Below are 16,340 nucleotides of genomic sequence, written 5' to 3'. Positions count from 1 at the left end.
TGTTTGTCCTGAACAGTTAAACTGCCTGCTGTTCTTCAGAAAAATCGTTCCGGACTCACAAATTCTTTGTTTTTTCAGCATTTTTGTGTATTTGAACCATTTCCAAAAATTTCCATGATTTTGAGATCCATCTTTTCACACTGAGGATGACTGAGGGATTCATATGCAACTATTACAGAAGGTTGAATCACTCACTGATGCTTCAGAAGGAAAAATGATGCATTAAAAGCCGGGCGTGTAAACTTTTGAATGGAATGAAGATGTGTACATTTCTCTTATTTTGCCTAAATATCATATTTTTTTCATTTAGTACTGCCCTTCAGAAGCTACAGAAGATACTTACATGTTTCCTAGAGGACAAAATAAGTAAAATAATTTACCCTGATCCTCGAATTCAAAAAGTTTTCACCTCCCCCGGTTCTTAATGCATTGTTTTTCCTTCTGAAAGATCAGTGAGCATTTGAACCTTCTGTAATAGTTGCATGTGAGTCCCTCAGTCGTCCTCAGTGTGAAAATATGAATCTCAAAATCATACAGTCATTGTTGGAGGGTTGGAATACAGCAAAATGCTGAAAAACCCAAAAAATTAGTGGGACCTGAAGGATTCTTCTGAAGAACAGCGGACAGTTTAACTGTTCAGGACAAACAAGGGACTCATGAACAACTATCATTAAACAAACAAACAAACAAAAAAAGCTGTGGATCAATCAGGTAACGACACAGTATTAAGAATCAAGTGTATGTAAACTTTTGAACGGGGTCATTTTTATAAATTCAACTATTATTTTCTCTTGTGGACTTTAAACATCTTTTATGTGAAATATCTTATTCAGATCAATACTAAATAAAAAATAACATGCATTTTGTATAATCCCTCTTTTTTGTATAATCCCTCATTCTGCAAGGTGTATGTAAACTTTTTTTTTTTTATGTCTACACTATTCTCATTAAATAGACACAGTCAGGCCCTAATAACTTTACACATGGGGTCACCCAATGGTCACCACCTACCGTCACTATTTAATCTACATTCTGCCCATTTGTGGTTTGTGACCATCACCATGAGTCTCTTCATTGTGGTTGTCCAGTCATACATTATTCACATGATGTCATCCCATCTCGATCGCTGTATTTATTTTACACCAAGACAACATGGGGAAACAAGTCTTTCCAAGGAAAATAAAGCTTGATATTTTTCGGACAACCACGAATTATGTTTTATGTGTCAGCACGTAAACCGCATGTTCCCCTTCTTTAAATTTAGTCAAAACACAAAACAATTAAGGAACACAGGGACCGTCTACAAAGTGTAAAAGATAAAAGTATAAAAAAACGTAATGGCTCTGTAAAAATTAATTAAGAAGAGGAAAGTATAGATGTAAACACACACACACACGGACATTTGAGTTCATTTCCTCTGTGTAAATTATTTATGTAACGTTACACTTTCGATGACAGCCATTGAACATTATTATCTTAGTCAAAAAACACTAGACGCTCCCTATCTTTCGCCTAGTAGCAGCACACAGCAATTTATTTAGACAGGTAAATGTATACACAGTTAAATAAACCAACTTTGATGCAATTACGTATTCAAAATAATTTAAAAATAATTTATCTGACAAATGTCAAACAAGGGTCAAGCCTATAACTCAAAAGAAGCCTCTTAATTCATGATTTCAACTCAGGTGAATGTTTTATCCCTCACAGAAACGGTCATAGAGACCGCATTTTACGACAAAATTGCGTAGATACAGCTACTGTTATTATATTAAAAATATAAATTATATATATAAAAAACACGATAAAATATATTTAAACTTTTCTTTATTTGAAGGACATCCCACACCATTTTACATTGTGATTTCGCATAACAACAATGACTAAAGCGACGTGTTATTTTATAGAAACACTATGGTTACCATAGTGATATTTAATAAATTACTCACACTTGTGGCGTCTTCTTGCGTCTCATCATCCTCGCTCTCCTTCCCGCCTTCTTCTCGCGCGGTCTCCATGGCGTACAGTCATTCATTTGGACCGGTAAACTAAAATACTCGATTCAATCCGGCATTTTTAAAACGGTTTTCCCCAAAATACCTGCCTGCACTCTCAACGTGAACCCGAGCAGCGAAATGAAAGGAAACGACACCAGGCGCTTCGTTTTCACCGAACAGTGTAACTGTATCCAGGCAGGTGTGCAGACAGTGAGCCTTGTGTTCACTTATCCTATAGAAACATTCAGCCTTTTTGTACCATAGAGGCTTTTTGGAAGCAGTTGAACACTTGTAGACACTGTACATTTGGTTCAAGTTTATTTACAGAAGGATATTTGTTAGTGTTTGCTGTCTTTACACTTTTTTTAAGGCTCCAGCCTCAGTTAAAGCAATAAAATTATATAAACGTAGTTTAAAAAGCAGAATACAACTCTTTGTCATAACAGACACACATTTAGGTGAGGTGACGGATGGGAGAAACCCAACAAGAAGCAGCTTTTTGACCATATCAGTAAAACGACATGACAAAAAATAACTAACACTTTCCACACTAACTTAAGGCTAAATAATGAGCCTTTTATAACTGAGGCACATATGTCATGTGTACACACATGCTTACTTACATGTATATAAATATACATATTCATGTGTATGCATTTGAGTATGACATAAAAACTGACATGTAGTCCAGGTAATATTTCATTATTTACAGATCTCAATGTAAAAACACTAAATGTTGTCTGAGTGAAGTGTCTCTTTTTGTCATTTCCTGAAGAGGGCACTGCGTGCAAGCGAGTACAGCAGGTGGGACGGTTTCTTCTTTGGCTCTGCTAAAGAGAAGACCTGTTGCTGGGGGATGCTGGTTGGCACGGTCACATGACGTTGATGGAGTGGATGTAGCGGTTGATGGTGAGGAGGCCCGGGATGATCAGAATAATTAATTTCTGGAAGCGCACAGACACAAAATGTGAGTATGACTTCATCGTGGTATTACAATGTAATCTCAGCCAAAAGTTTTATGAAATCATTTAATTTTTCATGTATACATATTGAAACATAGCTGAAAACAGTTGCTGGGGTCATGGACAATGAATGAAAACAACAAACTGAAATGAAATAATTTGATTTTTTATTTGTTTCATATTTTATTTTGTTGATGTATGGAACATTGTAAAACCTGAAACCTTTATGACCAAAGATGGCTTTAGAAATAAATTTTAACATAACAGCTTTCTAATCTTAATTTAACATCAAAAATGAACATTAATCAAAAATGAGCTCATTATTTTTGGAAACCCTAAATATTAAAACTAAAATAAAATCTAAAAACAAAAACAAACTAAAACGGAAAAAACGAACAATAACTAAACTAAATTGAGAAGAAGCATTAAAATAAAAATATGATAAAAAAAAGAAAATAGCTTAAGAGACTGACTTGGCGTCATTATTGTTAAAAATAAAATTAAAACTTGATGAAAAACTGAAACTGAATTAAAATAAATTTTCTTGAGTCCAAACCAAATAAACTAAAATAAAAATGTCCAAAGATTAATTTGTAGTTTTTAAAATACAGTTTATTTCACCTGTATTAAAGCTGAATATGTCTTAGATAAACATTTAAACAAAAAAAATGTAACTAGAAAATAAACTAGTAATGAAAATAACTAAATTAAATTGAGAAGACGCATTAAAATAAAAATACAAAAAAAAAAAAGAAAAGAACATACCTTAAGAGACTTTAACCTGGTGTTATTGTTAAAAAATAAAATTAAACCTTGATAAAAACTATGAACATAAATGTTTGTGAGTCCAAAACCAACTAAACTAAAATAAAAATGTCTAAAAATTAATTTGTATTTTATGAAATATTGTTTTCTCACCTGTATTAAACATGAAAATGTCTCTACATAAACATTTTAAAATAAATCTTATGAACCTAAAATAGAAACCTAAAATAAAAAACTAAATAACAAAAAAACTAACAATGATGTTAATAACTAAACTAAATTGAGAGGACACATTCAAATAAAAAACAACAAAAAATTTTTTAATAAATTAAATATCTTAAGAGACTTTGACCTGATGTCATTATTGTTAAAAAATAAAATTAAAACTTGAAAAACTGAAACAGAACTAAAATAAATGTTCATGAGTCCATAACCAACTAAACTAAACTAAAAATGTCCCAAAATTAATTTGTGGTTTTTGAAATATGGGTTATTTCACCTGTATTAATCATGAAAATGTATCTAGATAAACATTTTAAAATAAATCTTATAAATCTAAAACATAAAATAATAAATAAATAAATAAACTGAAACTAGAAAATAAACTAAAACCAACAAATGATAATAATACCAAAACTAAATTGAGAAGACACATTAAAATAAAAATACAATAAAAAAAGAAACAAAAATATCTTATGAGACTTTAACCTGGTGTCATTATTGTTAAAAATACAATTAAAACCTTATGAAAAACTGAAACTGAGTCCAAAACAATTTAAACTTAAATAAAAAAAAAGTCCAAAAATGTATTTGTAGTTTCTGAAACACTGTTTATCTCACCCGTATTAAACATGAAAGTGTCTCCAGATATACATTTTAAAATAAATCTTCTGAATCTTAAATAAAAATCTAAAATAATGAACTAAATAAATTTAAAAAACTAACAATGATAGAATAAACTAAATTGGAAAAGACACATTACAACTGAAATATAATTTTAAAAATAACATGAAAAACAATAATAGAAATAAATACTCCATTAAAGATTCAATTCAGATCTATTATAACCCAGCTCTGACCTCAGTTCTAATAATGGCAGAACAAGATAACAGGGATACATACTTTTCATTTTTCCTTGTTTGGATTTCCTGGCGTTGTGAACTGCTTGCTTCCTCTGGGCCTCAGTAATCTCCATCCCTGACAATCAGCGAAAATAATGAACGTCATTCTTAGAATTCATGGCTTGAACATTTTATACCAGAACATCAGCTGTGAGCCTCACCCATCTCTTGGTCTTCCTGTACCCGTCTGCGCTCTCGAGCAAACGCTTGCAGCCATCGCTGCTTGTCCTGGTTCTTTTTGCAGCACAACACACACAGCACGTTCAGATTCTCAGCGTGCCGTAGGAGAAACGCGTTCTTCAGGAGGCCCATCTCAGCGTGTCGTCCATCAGGCAGGTCGACTAGCTCGACTAGGTCAGTGTCCATACGGCCACGGTAGTGTAGCAGGTCTCTCCGTAGGACGTCTTTCTTACAGAACACCAGCTGGTGGTCAAACAGGAAGTAGCTGCGTTGCTGTGTCTTACCGGGCCGTACTATCCGCGTTAACTCGCCGGAGTGGATGAGCTCAGAGCTTCGCTGTAACACATCATCACCCTAAAGGAAATATTTTTCCATCTTTAAAAGCTTTGAAACCTGAAACTGTTGTTGTGTAGTACACAAAGCCTCATCTAGACCTGTGAATGACCCAGCGCATTAACGAAATAGTAATCTAATAAACAGATCAACACGGTATCCAATTAATATCTTATTGCATTAGACATGCACGTCTGCCAAATAATCAAATTTCTTGATTTGAAAACATTAGAGAGGCTGTTGCTGCTACTTGAATAGTTCAGAAATGCTGAAAGCAATGTAAATGTGTGTAAATATCACTGACCGCCCAGTGGAGGATGGCCACCTGCCAGTGAGCGATGGTGTCGATGCTCTCAAGTCGCCTTTTTCTCTCGTTTATCAGACTTGCTACATTCTTCATTGCTTTATGTGCGGCACACACCCCTTCGTAGTCACTGCAGAAAAAAAATTACTTTATTATATTATAAATTACGATCTTTTTAATAAAAAAAGTAAATAAACATGTACTACAAGTACATTTTTTTAAAGAAATTAATACTTTTAGGGACCGTTCAGACAGAACGCGTCTTCGCATCTAAAAATGTGAGACGCAGAATGCTTCCTCCGCCATGTTGCCGTCAAATTAAACAGTTGCCGTGCCAATTTGCTTTTGTAAACAAAAGCTTGCAACGCTTGCCCTGCCTATGGGGTTTTCTGTCCACTGTTCTGGAACTGACATTGATGGGCAGTGCTGCATGTTTAAGTTTTTTTTAACTTAACACAGCATCTTAAAAATGCAAGGCTTATGTGTGAGATGCTGAAAAAGACGTGAGACGCAATAACAGTCATACGTGTCCATCTAGCATTTATATAGAAAAACGATGAAAAAGTAGCGCATTGGAATGGAAAAACGCGTTCTGTGTGAACGGCCCCTTATTCTGCAAGGACACAATTAATCAATCAAAAATGACAATAAAGGCAGCAAATGCTGTTCTTTGAACTTTCCATTCAGTAAAGAACCATGAAAAATATTACGGTTTCAACCAAAATATTAAGCAGCACAACTGTTTTAAATAGTGCTGGGCATCGATTAATGATTAATCGCATCCAAAATAAATATATGCATGTACTCAGTGTACTGTGTATATTTATTATGAATATATATAGAGACACACACATACAGTATATATTTTGAAAATATTAAAATGTATTTACATATATTTATATTCATATAATTTATATTATATATAAACATTTATTATATAAACATAGCATTTTTCTGAAATATATACACATGCATGTGTGTGTATTATATATACATAATAAATATACACAGTACACACACACACATACTATGTACACAAAAACTTTTATTTTGGATGCGATTAATCGCAATTAATCGTTGCCCAGCACTAGTTTTAAACATTAATAATAATACATTTTTCTTGAGCACCAGATCAATGTTAGTTTGATTTCTGAAGGATCATGTGACACTGAAGACTGGAGTAATGGCTGCTAAAAAAATTACTATTACATTTTAAAACATATTTGAATAGAAAACAGTTAATTTAAAATTTAATAAAGTTACAGAAAAATCGCTGTTTTTACAGTTTTTTTAATCAAATAAATGCAGCTTTAGCTGGCATGAGAGACTTTCAGTAACATTAAAGGAGAAGTTTGCTTTCAGCATTAAAATTTCCTGATAATTTCTTCACTCCCATGTCATCCAAAATCTTCATGTCCTTTTTTTCTTCAGTCGAAAAGTAATTAAGGTTTTTGAGAAAAACTTTCCAGGATTTTTCTCCATATAGTGGACTTCAATGGGAGCCAACAGGTTAAAGGTCCAAATTACAGTTTCATTGCAGCTTCAAAGGGCTCTACAGGAATAAGGGTCTTATCTAGTGAAACAAATGGTCATTTTTTAAATTGCGTATTCACTTTCGAAAGGCCACGCGCAGTTTGTTCTTTGTCTGTGTACTTTGGTTCAAAAAGGTAGGGTAGGGCGAAAACTTTCATCTCAATTTCAAAATCGTCTGACATCGTTTTACTTTTTTTGTAAAGGGCGCTTGACTCTTTTTGCACGTTCGCTTTGTAGACACTGGGTCTGTAAACACTTTCGCCCATGCCACGTGTGTGTGATTACACAATGCATGAGGTTGAGCTAGTGCAAGATGAGCATTTGTGGTTAAAAAGTATATGAATTTGTATTTTTTCGTGGAATGTTTTCCTCAAAAAACTCTTTTCGACTGAAGAAAGAAAGTCATGAACATCTTGGATGACATGGGGTAAGTAAATATCAGGAAATTTTCATTCTGGAAGTGAACTAATCATTAAAAAAAACCCTATCAACCCCAAACTAGTCTATGTATGTAAGAGAATGATCTACCTGTGGTCTTTGGGTGTGTATTTCAAAAGCTCTCCCAGCTGAAGAGGGTATTTACAAATCTTCTGTACAGGCGTAAGTAGGAAGCCAGCAATGGAGATGTCGATCATCTGCTGTAATAGACGACAGGCTTCGAAGAAGTGTTTATATCTGCTTTGTTTCATCAGTCGCTGTAATTCTGCACATGCCACTGGATGTGTATTACAGTATTCAGAGTATATGGCGAAACCATCCTCCTAAAAGAGAGAAAAAGATGTTGAGGAATATAAGCAATTTGTTAGGAAAACATTCATTTCATTGGTTCTTGTGCATGTGAAGGTACCTGCTGAAGGAAGCAGGAGCCAATCTCACTGAGATGAGGGTTTTTGGGGTTGTACTGCTTTTCTAGGTCCTTGAGAAACTTTCTCTGGAACCTGTAGATGTCCTCAATGTTGCTGAAGATTGTTTTTAGCTGCGCGTCAGTAAACATGCCAGGGTGCTTTCTACACTGACGGATATATCCCTATAACAACAAAAACAAAATTTTGGATTGAAACTAAATTAACATTTCATTTAGATATTTTGCCTTGGAGTTTTCCTTCACTTAAAAATATTTGTACGCATTTGACCAGCAGAGGTCATAAATGAGACGCATAATAAATTGGATAAACACAGTCTGATAGATAAACTGTAATAAATTTGAACTAAGAAATATTTACCATCTCTTTCCTAACTCATTTTTTTGATTTCCAAAGGTTAAGATGCTTTTCACACAAATTCATGCTTTGCAAGACTGCATTTGATCAATATACAATAACAGCAATATTGTAAAATATTATGAAAATTTAAAATAATGTTTCATTATTAATGTAATCTATATTTAAAATATAATCTATTCCTGTAATGGCAAAGCTGAATTTTCAGTAGTCTTCAGCATCATGTGATTCTTTAAAAATTATTCTAATATGCTGTTTTTCTGCTCAAAAACATTTCTTCTTATTATTAATGTTGAAAACAGTTTTGCTGCCTAATATTTTTGCAAAAAACTTGTATTACTTTCTCTGATGAATAGAGAGTTCAAAAAGAACAGCATGCATTTACAATTTTGTATTGAGCATGTATACTACCAGTCAAAAGTTTTTGAACAGTAAGACTTTTAATGTTTTTTTAATGTTTGTCTCTTCTGCTTACCAAGCCTGCATTTTTACATTTAAAATAACTGTTTTCTATTCAAATAAATTTTAAAATGTAATTTATTCCTGTGATTTCAAAGCTGAATTGTTAGCATCATTACCTTTAGAAATCATTCTAATATTTTGATTCACTGCTCAAAAACATTTATTATGATGATGATGATTATTATTATTATTATTAGGCTGAAAACAGCTGAGTAGAATTTTTCACTTTTGATCAATTTAAAGCATACTTGCTAAATAAAAGTATTAATTTCTATTATTTATTCAATATTATTAATTAAATGCTGATCTTTTGGTCTTTCTAGTCATCAGAGAATCCTAAAAAAAAAACTCAACTGTTTTAAATATTGATAATAATAATTTAAAAAAAGTTTCTTGAACAGCAAATTGGCCTATTCGAATGATTTCTGAAGGATTGTGTGACACTGAGGACTGGAGTAGTGATACTGAAAATGCAGCTTTGATCACAGAAATAAATTACATTTTAAAATATATTCAAATAGAAAGCGGTTATTTATAAAAAAAAAAAAAAAGTTAAAATATTTCAAAATGTTACTGTTTTTGCTGTACTTTGGATCAAATAAATGCAGGCTTGGTGAGCAGAAGAGACTTTAAAAACATTAAAAATCTTACTGTTCAAAAACTTTTGACTGGTAGTGTAGTGTACAACGTAGTTGTATTCCCTTATTCCACTAGTGTGGAGTTAAATAGCACTGAACTACTCTTGAGCACTACATCTATATTCTGAGAGATAATGTTATCTTGAAAGAAGGCAATTGTTTTAATCTTGATCTCATATTTAAATGATAGGCAAAGCAGATTGATTACCATTTAGGCTAAATTGAAGATAAGGGTTCTTTTATCAACATACACAGACCTTAAAACAAAATAAACAGATTAAACTAAAGCAAACATAAAACGGCTGAGATGGAGGCTCACCTCACAGATATCTTTGAGGTGTTTTATGTAAACGCGCTCTGTTTCCATGATCTCTTTGACCACATTGGCTCTCATCTGTTGTCGGTGCTGCGAGTTTTGTTTGTGTGCATCTGGTGGGACAGATTCCTCGGCATCCGGTGCGATTTCCACACTGTCACTGCTTGAATCCTCCTGATTCACCCGAACCTTGACAACAACATATCATTACGGTAAATTCCAGAGGACCCTGATTAGGCACAATTTAGAACAACAGTCAATTGTGATTGAGACAACAGGTAAATCCACTTCTACAGGAACTCTTGATCTAATCACCCAAAGCCTCTTTGTGTCTAATTGACTCATCTTGTTGAATGTCACAGATTGACAATGGGATGCATTAATCAGCTCAAAACAATAAAAAACTATTCCGTACACCTGCATTTCTTCCAAACCGGTCAATCAACGCATGCAACTGTGATGACATATCTAGCACTTCCTCTTAGGTCACCAAGAGCAAACATACAGGATGTTTAAGTGTTACTTTCAAGCTGCACGGCTTTTGTTTCACATTTATTACTCAGGTCAGAGTGCAACTCACTCGCACAAAACTAGAGGGAAACCAGGCCTCGCGGTCGCCCACCGCCCCCCACCACCAGTCCTGTTCCTGAACATCCAGAACCCGGATTACATCCCCGGCTTTGAAGGCCAGCTCCTGCTCTTCCATTGTGACGTGGTCCCACAGAGCCTCTGCGTACACGGCATGTCCCGATTGTATGTACTGGATAAAAAGAGAGATTATTGTCAGGCGATACATAGCAAGGCTAAAGATCAGATAAAAAGACAAGAATAAGATAAGAATAGTACGGAATGACATCATGTACAAGAAGTGTGATAATCCCACACAAGTACATGCAAACACTAAAACAACTCTGCAAATAAACACATGAATGAACAGATAAGATATGAACAGTGAAGTATGACCTGGGCTGTATAGCAAAGCCTATAAGTGCAAACAATTGTAAAAATTAAAAACATATGTAAATGTGCTAAAAGTAGATGTTTACATACAGTCCATGAGAGAGAATAATAGTTGAATTTATAAAAATGACTCTGTTCAAATGTTTACATACACTTGATTCTTAATACTGTGTTGTTACCTGAATGATCCACAGCTGTGTTTTTGTTTAGTGATAGTTGTTCATGAGTCCCTTGTTTGCCCACTGTTCTTTAGAAAAATTCTTCAGGATTTTTTGATTTTTCAGCATTTTTGTGTATTTGAACCCTTTTGTGTATTTGAACTGTGTGATTTTGAGATCCATCTTTTCACACTGAGAAAAACTGAGGGACTTATATGCAACTATTACAGCAGGTTCAAACACGATGCATTAAGAGCCGGAGGGTGAAAACTTTTTGAATTTGAAGTTTAAGGTATATTTAACTTATTTTGTCTCCTGGGAAACATGCAAGTATCTTCTGTGGCTTCTGAAGGGCAGTACTAAATGAATCATATGAGTCGCTCTATTGTCCTTAGTGTGAATAGATGGATCTCAAAATCATACAGTCACTGTTGCAAAGGGTTCAAATACACAAAAATGTACAAAAACCAAAGAATTTGTGGGACCTGAAGGATTTTTCTGAAGAACAGCAGGCAGTTTAACTGTTCAGGACAAACAAGGGACTCATGAACAACTCAATGAATCATTGAAAAAAAAAAAACAGCTGTGGCTCATTCAGGTAACAACACAGTATTAAGAATCAAGTGTATGTAAACTTTTGTACGGGGTCATTTTTATAAATTCAACCATTATTTTCTCTTGTGGACTATATAATGTCTTTTACGTGAAATATCCTAGTCAGGTCAGTACTAAATAAAAATTTACATGCTTTTTAAATGATTCCTCTTACTTTGGTAAAATAATTAACATTTTGCAGACTCTGCAAGGTGTATGTAAACTTTTGACTTCAACTGTGTGTGTGTGTATACATATGACGGTTATATATCTGAAAAAAATATCACAAAGCCAACCTGATTTAGCGTGAAAAGATCAACTTCTGGTTGTAGATATGGTGTTCCTTCAGTCAGTTCTTCAAAGCTGCCGTCCTCCTCACTTACACTGTCATCAAGCATTGGATCAGAGCTGCCATCTGTAATATGATCACATTGAATGAGTTTAAAAATTCTGGCATAAGAATCAATATTCATCAAAACAATCTCACCATTGAGGCTCTTATGTTGTATGTAGGTCAAGTGCACACATTCAGGCATATTAACAGAAACACACTTACCGCTGAGCACTCTGCGCCCTTTGCGCCGCCCCATCCTATCGAGACCGATAGGTGTGCTTTGGGAGAAGATGCAGGGTCTCAGACGGGCAGACACAGCCCGGTATGGAGGCACTCTGTGAGAGGGCACTGGAGGACGAGATACCGGCTGAAACAAAGCAAAGCATGACAGATTAGACTTTCATCGACAGCCTTAAAACTAGCCCACTGTCCAGCAGGCCTTATGTTCAAAGTTCAGTGACTGTACATGAGCAGGACAATGACCTATGATTATATAATAAACAGTGCAATTTCATCATTGCTTATCCACTCGGCCAAGTACACATACAAACACAACATTGAATTTCATGCTTAGTCTCACAAAGAAATGTGTAGATTATACTCGTTCTCGTGAATATGCGCTGAAGACTGACACAGAAGAGAAGAAATGGTTAAATAAAGTCGTTATTTTACACAAAAAGTGTTCTTTTTTTAACTACCTTTCTGGGCCTTGAACGTGTTGCTGTCTATGCAGGGTCAGAAAGCTCTCGGATTTCATTAAAAATATCTTAATTTGAAGACAGAGTTTTCATTTTTTGAGTGAACTATCCCTTTAACCTGGAAGATACTTTAGTCATGTATTTTTAACAGTGTATTTTTTTAAAAAGACCAAACAATAATTTCCTGTTGTACCGCTGTTGACCCCTGTTGAAGACCACTATATTACAGTAATGAGAATAAGATTCTCAAAAAAAAAAAAAAAAAAAAAAAAAACATACATTTTCTCATATTATTTATACAAGTTTCATGGAAGCTTGTCTGATGTCTTCATCAAGGAAATGACTGTCTAATGCAGCATTTCTTCTAAACAACACAAGGATCACATTGTTGGTAAAGAACAAAAAAACATTACGTCTAAAAAGTTCCTTCAAGCCACCTGAACTATGACATTATAAATTATTATGTAAATGTGTAAATTATTTTCATCAGCCAACACTGCGGAACACTGTATGAAATACACTTACTATAGGTAGACTACTCTTAGGACTTGTATACAGATTACCTGAGAATAATTGCTAATTAATGCACATTTTTGATCATTTATTTAGATAAGCAAGCATCTGTCCAAAGATCTGATTTCAAAGTTCACAATGCCTATCAGAGCAAGAACAAATGCTTATGACATATAAATAGCTATTGTACCTAAAGGGACATGGGTCTGAATCAGGCCTGTATCAGATCAATCACGGATTTGAACACCTTACATAAAAAGTCTAGTAAAATTAAGTAAAAACACTTGATGGTTATTGTCCCAGAGATTTTATATACCAGCCTCAACCAATGGACTGTTTGCATAACCAGTGGAAGACTTGTAGAAGTGTTTGGCAAAACTGTTCTGTAACATTTGATTTGATTTTGCTAATGATGCAGAAATGTAACAAAACACAATTTAGAAGAAAGTAATGGCCTTACAGAAGGCAGGCTTTCAGTGTCGTCCTTCTGCTCAGCGGTTGGGGATGAAAACATATCCACTCCTCCAATAACAGAGATTGGCCGTCTCTTTCTGCTCTCTGTTTGAGTGCACACATGACCATTTTCAGGTCTGCTGCTCTCTGTGTAGCTGCCATTGGTATTGTAGTCCTTTTGGGAAGTGTAGTCCATAGTCTCAGACTCCCTGTCCTCCTCTGGGATGCAGTACTTTGAACTGGCCAGCTGGCCATAGTCAGACACTGGCCGGGGTCTGCAGCGACCTGCCCGTTTCCTGGGCACTATGGAAGCAGGAGAGTCACTGGCAAAGGGTGGAGAGATTGGAGTTGTTGGAGTTACCAGGGGGGGATTCTGAGGAACAGGTGTTTGGGACAGGTGAAGCAGCAGCGGCTGAGATCTCATCACTTTTGACAAACGCTTTTGTGATTTCTGACGAAGCCTAGAGAATTAGAAGTTATCAGTTAGTTTATGGTTTAAAGTAACAGTTCACACAAAAATGAAAATTTTGTCATTAATTACTCACTCTCATGTCGTTCCAAACCTGTAAGACCTTTGTTCATCTTTGTAACACAAATTAAGATATTTTTGATCAGTGGTTCAACCGTAATTTAATGAAGCTATGAGAATACTTTGTGTGCAAAGAAAACAAAAACCACTTTATTCAACGATTTATTTTCTTCCGTGTCAGTCTTCGATGTGTGTTCACGAGAGTACCACAACATTCCAATGCCACGTTATTTTTGTTTTCTTTGCGCACACAATATATTCTCGTAGCTTAATTTAATCACGGTTGAACCACTGACGCCACACGGATTTTAACTATGTCCTTACTACCTTTCTGGGACTTGAACTTGCCAGCTGGATCAGAAAGCTCTCAGATTTCATCAAAAATATCTTAATTGGTGTTCTGAAGATGAACATCTTACAGGTTTGGAATGACATTAGGGTGAATAATTAATGACAGAATTTTTCAGTCTTTACAAAAACAAATGGAATTTACAATTTTTTTGTTTTTTTAATAGCAAGTATTGCTGAAAATTCTAGCAATAAAATGTAATAAGAATTCTAAAATCATAGGCAAACTTTTGTTGGAAAATTACTGAATATGGCTGAATATTCTTACAGAAAGCCAGTTTTCTTTAGCGATAAATAAAACTGATTTTTAAAACAGTAATATTTGAGAAAAAAATAATTAAGGAGATTGAATAGAGGTCTATCTGAACAACATGGCAATCAGATTTTAGTTGTCTAATCTGTGCTGATTGCTGTCTGTGATCCACTGTGTTAAAAATAAAGAAATAATAGACATCTTACCTCAAGATCATCATTCTCCCTCTCTTCAGTCCATAGACACTGAAAAGGCACACAATAAACAAGCACCATGTTGAAGAAGGTACACAATGCATATATGCAAACACATCCATGCACACAAAGTTTGGCTGGGCTTGGCTCGCTGTAGCTTGTCTACTTCTTTCTGTTACATTCCCCTGACCTATTGGAGTCCATTTGCACTGGGTTTGATTACTGGACTTCGAACCTTGGGTTATTCTTCTGGGGAGGAGACACTGTCCTTGCTGATACGTGTCCAGTCTCAGGTCCAGGAGGTGTGTTTAAGCAATCTCGCTAATCATAAACATCAGCTAATCATTAACTCTACCTGCTGTTTGCCTCACAGCTGAGCAGCACATGTGACACTGTCGCAATGTACTGTACCACTCCAGAGGAAAGACTGAAATCAGATGTCATTCATTCAAAAAAAAATACAGCCGTCTTATTGGAGGGGGTGACTGACCAAACCAAAGCAATACAATGCACTGGTTTGACTTGACTGACTACAAAATGATATCAAATCAAGGCTGTGGTTGCATCATCAGATACAAGGGTCACCCCTGTGCGGAACATATGACGCAAAACAAGTTCATGTTTTAAGAAAAATCTGTCTACTGTAATTCATGACTTCCTGTGGTGAGGTCAAGGTCATCTAATGAACTGGTCTGTTTCAGGTATTAATTATTTAGAAGAGGATTACCAAGCAATTGTTGACATCTACAATCTGACATCTGTCTTGTCTTTTGTAGAGATTTCACATTTTGCCAGAAAGAAAAGTGCTTGTTCAGTCTTGCTGCTTATTATCAGTTCAAACAACAACAGTTAATCAATATTGTCGAGGAGGAAAAACAAGTCACGTATGAAAGTGCAGAGCAAATCTGGCCAAGCAAATACAAGCACAAATTGTAATATTACAAGAAGGAGTTATAAGAAGGAACTATAAGGAGTTATGCATTTCTATGGCAACACTGTCAACACAAATAGGCTGAATCTACAGTGGTCAGGTGATACAAGTTGTAGCTCTCAAAGAATTCCCAGTTTATCAGGTGTAATTACGAGTTCTATGAGGACGTGAACCCTTTTTACAAGTTTGAATCTCCAAATTACGGTAATTACGTGAACGCACCTACATTTTGGGCCATAAACTGCATGTCCTAAACGGAACATCGGATGCCCATTTTCCACAAGTTGGTTAGTTCTTTAGGGTACTTAGTACTTTAGTTTCTTTAGTTAAAATTCCTCAATGGTCGTGTAAAACAACACTCCTTTTTTTCCTTGTCAAAAACAGCTCTGTTCACAGCGACCTGTTTTGGGGCATGTCTCTTTAAATGATAATGAGCTACTGCTCACTCCACCTCCTCTCCTGTTTTTTGTGTATTTGGTGGCACGTTACTACCAAAAACCAAACTAATCCACTGCGTCCTTGGTGGCTCTGATGTCCTGAGTAA

General features: G+C 35.0%; 2 protein-coding genes across 2 annotated transcripts in view; both read right to left on the bottom strand.

The window, feature by feature from the left end:
• LOC127156144 (uncharacterized) overlaps positions 1-2,165 on the bottom strand; it is a 37,210-nt gene extending 35,045 nt beyond the window's left edge. The window contains exon 1 of the mRNA XM_051098879.1: positions 1,950-2,165. Within this exon, the coding sequence (XP_050954836.1) occupies positions 1,950-2,018 (69 nt within the window). The 5' untranslated portion in view covers positions 2,019-2,165. The remainder of the gene's footprint in view (positions 1-1,949) is intronic.
• Positions 2,166-2,298: 133 nt separating this feature from the next.
• Positions 2,299-15,266, bottom strand: spata13 (spermatogenesis associated 13). Its single transcript, XM_051098216.1, has 12 exons — positions 14,878-15,266; positions 13,549-14,002; positions 12,100-12,244; positions 11,840-11,958; positions 10,412-10,591; positions 9,835-10,020; positions 8,043-8,222; positions 7,724-7,956; positions 5,663-5,792; positions 5,007-5,379; positions 4,847-4,921; positions 2,299-2,941 (listed from the first exon to the last, which is right to left on the bottom strand). Exons 1-12 carry the CDS (start codon positions 14,985-14,987, stop codon positions 2,760-2,762), a joined length of 2,367 nt encoding a protein of 788 aa, XP_050954173.1. The 5' UTR covers positions 14,988-15,266; the 3' UTR covers positions 2,299-2,759.
• Positions 15,267-16,340: the final 1,074 nt, after the last annotated feature.

The sequence above is a fragment of the Labeo rohita genome, chromosome 24 (assembly GCF_022985175.1).
Source record: "Labeo rohita strain BAU-BD-2019 chromosome 24, IGBB_LRoh.1.0, whole genome shotgun sequence".
Lineage (NCBI taxonomy): Eukaryota > Metazoa > Chordata > Actinopteri > Cypriniformes > Cyprinidae > Labeo > Labeo rohita.
The sequence above is the reverse complement of the archived record's forward strand: the minus strand, read 5'-3'. Positions and strand labels throughout refer to the sequence as shown.

Coding starts and splice junctions, on each gene's coding strand:
- spata13 (XM_051098216.1), bottom strand. CDS start 14,987: ATGGATGTGTTTGCATATATGCATTGTGTACCTTCTTCAACATGGTGC. Junction 5,380..5,662: donor TGGCCATCCTCCACTGGGCG/GTCAGTGATATT, acceptor TATTTCCTTTAG/GGTGATGATGTGTTACAGCG. Junction 4,922..5,006: donor ACAGGAAGACCAAGAGATGG/GTGAGGCTCACA, acceptor GCTGATTGTCAG/GGATGGAGATTACTGAGGCC.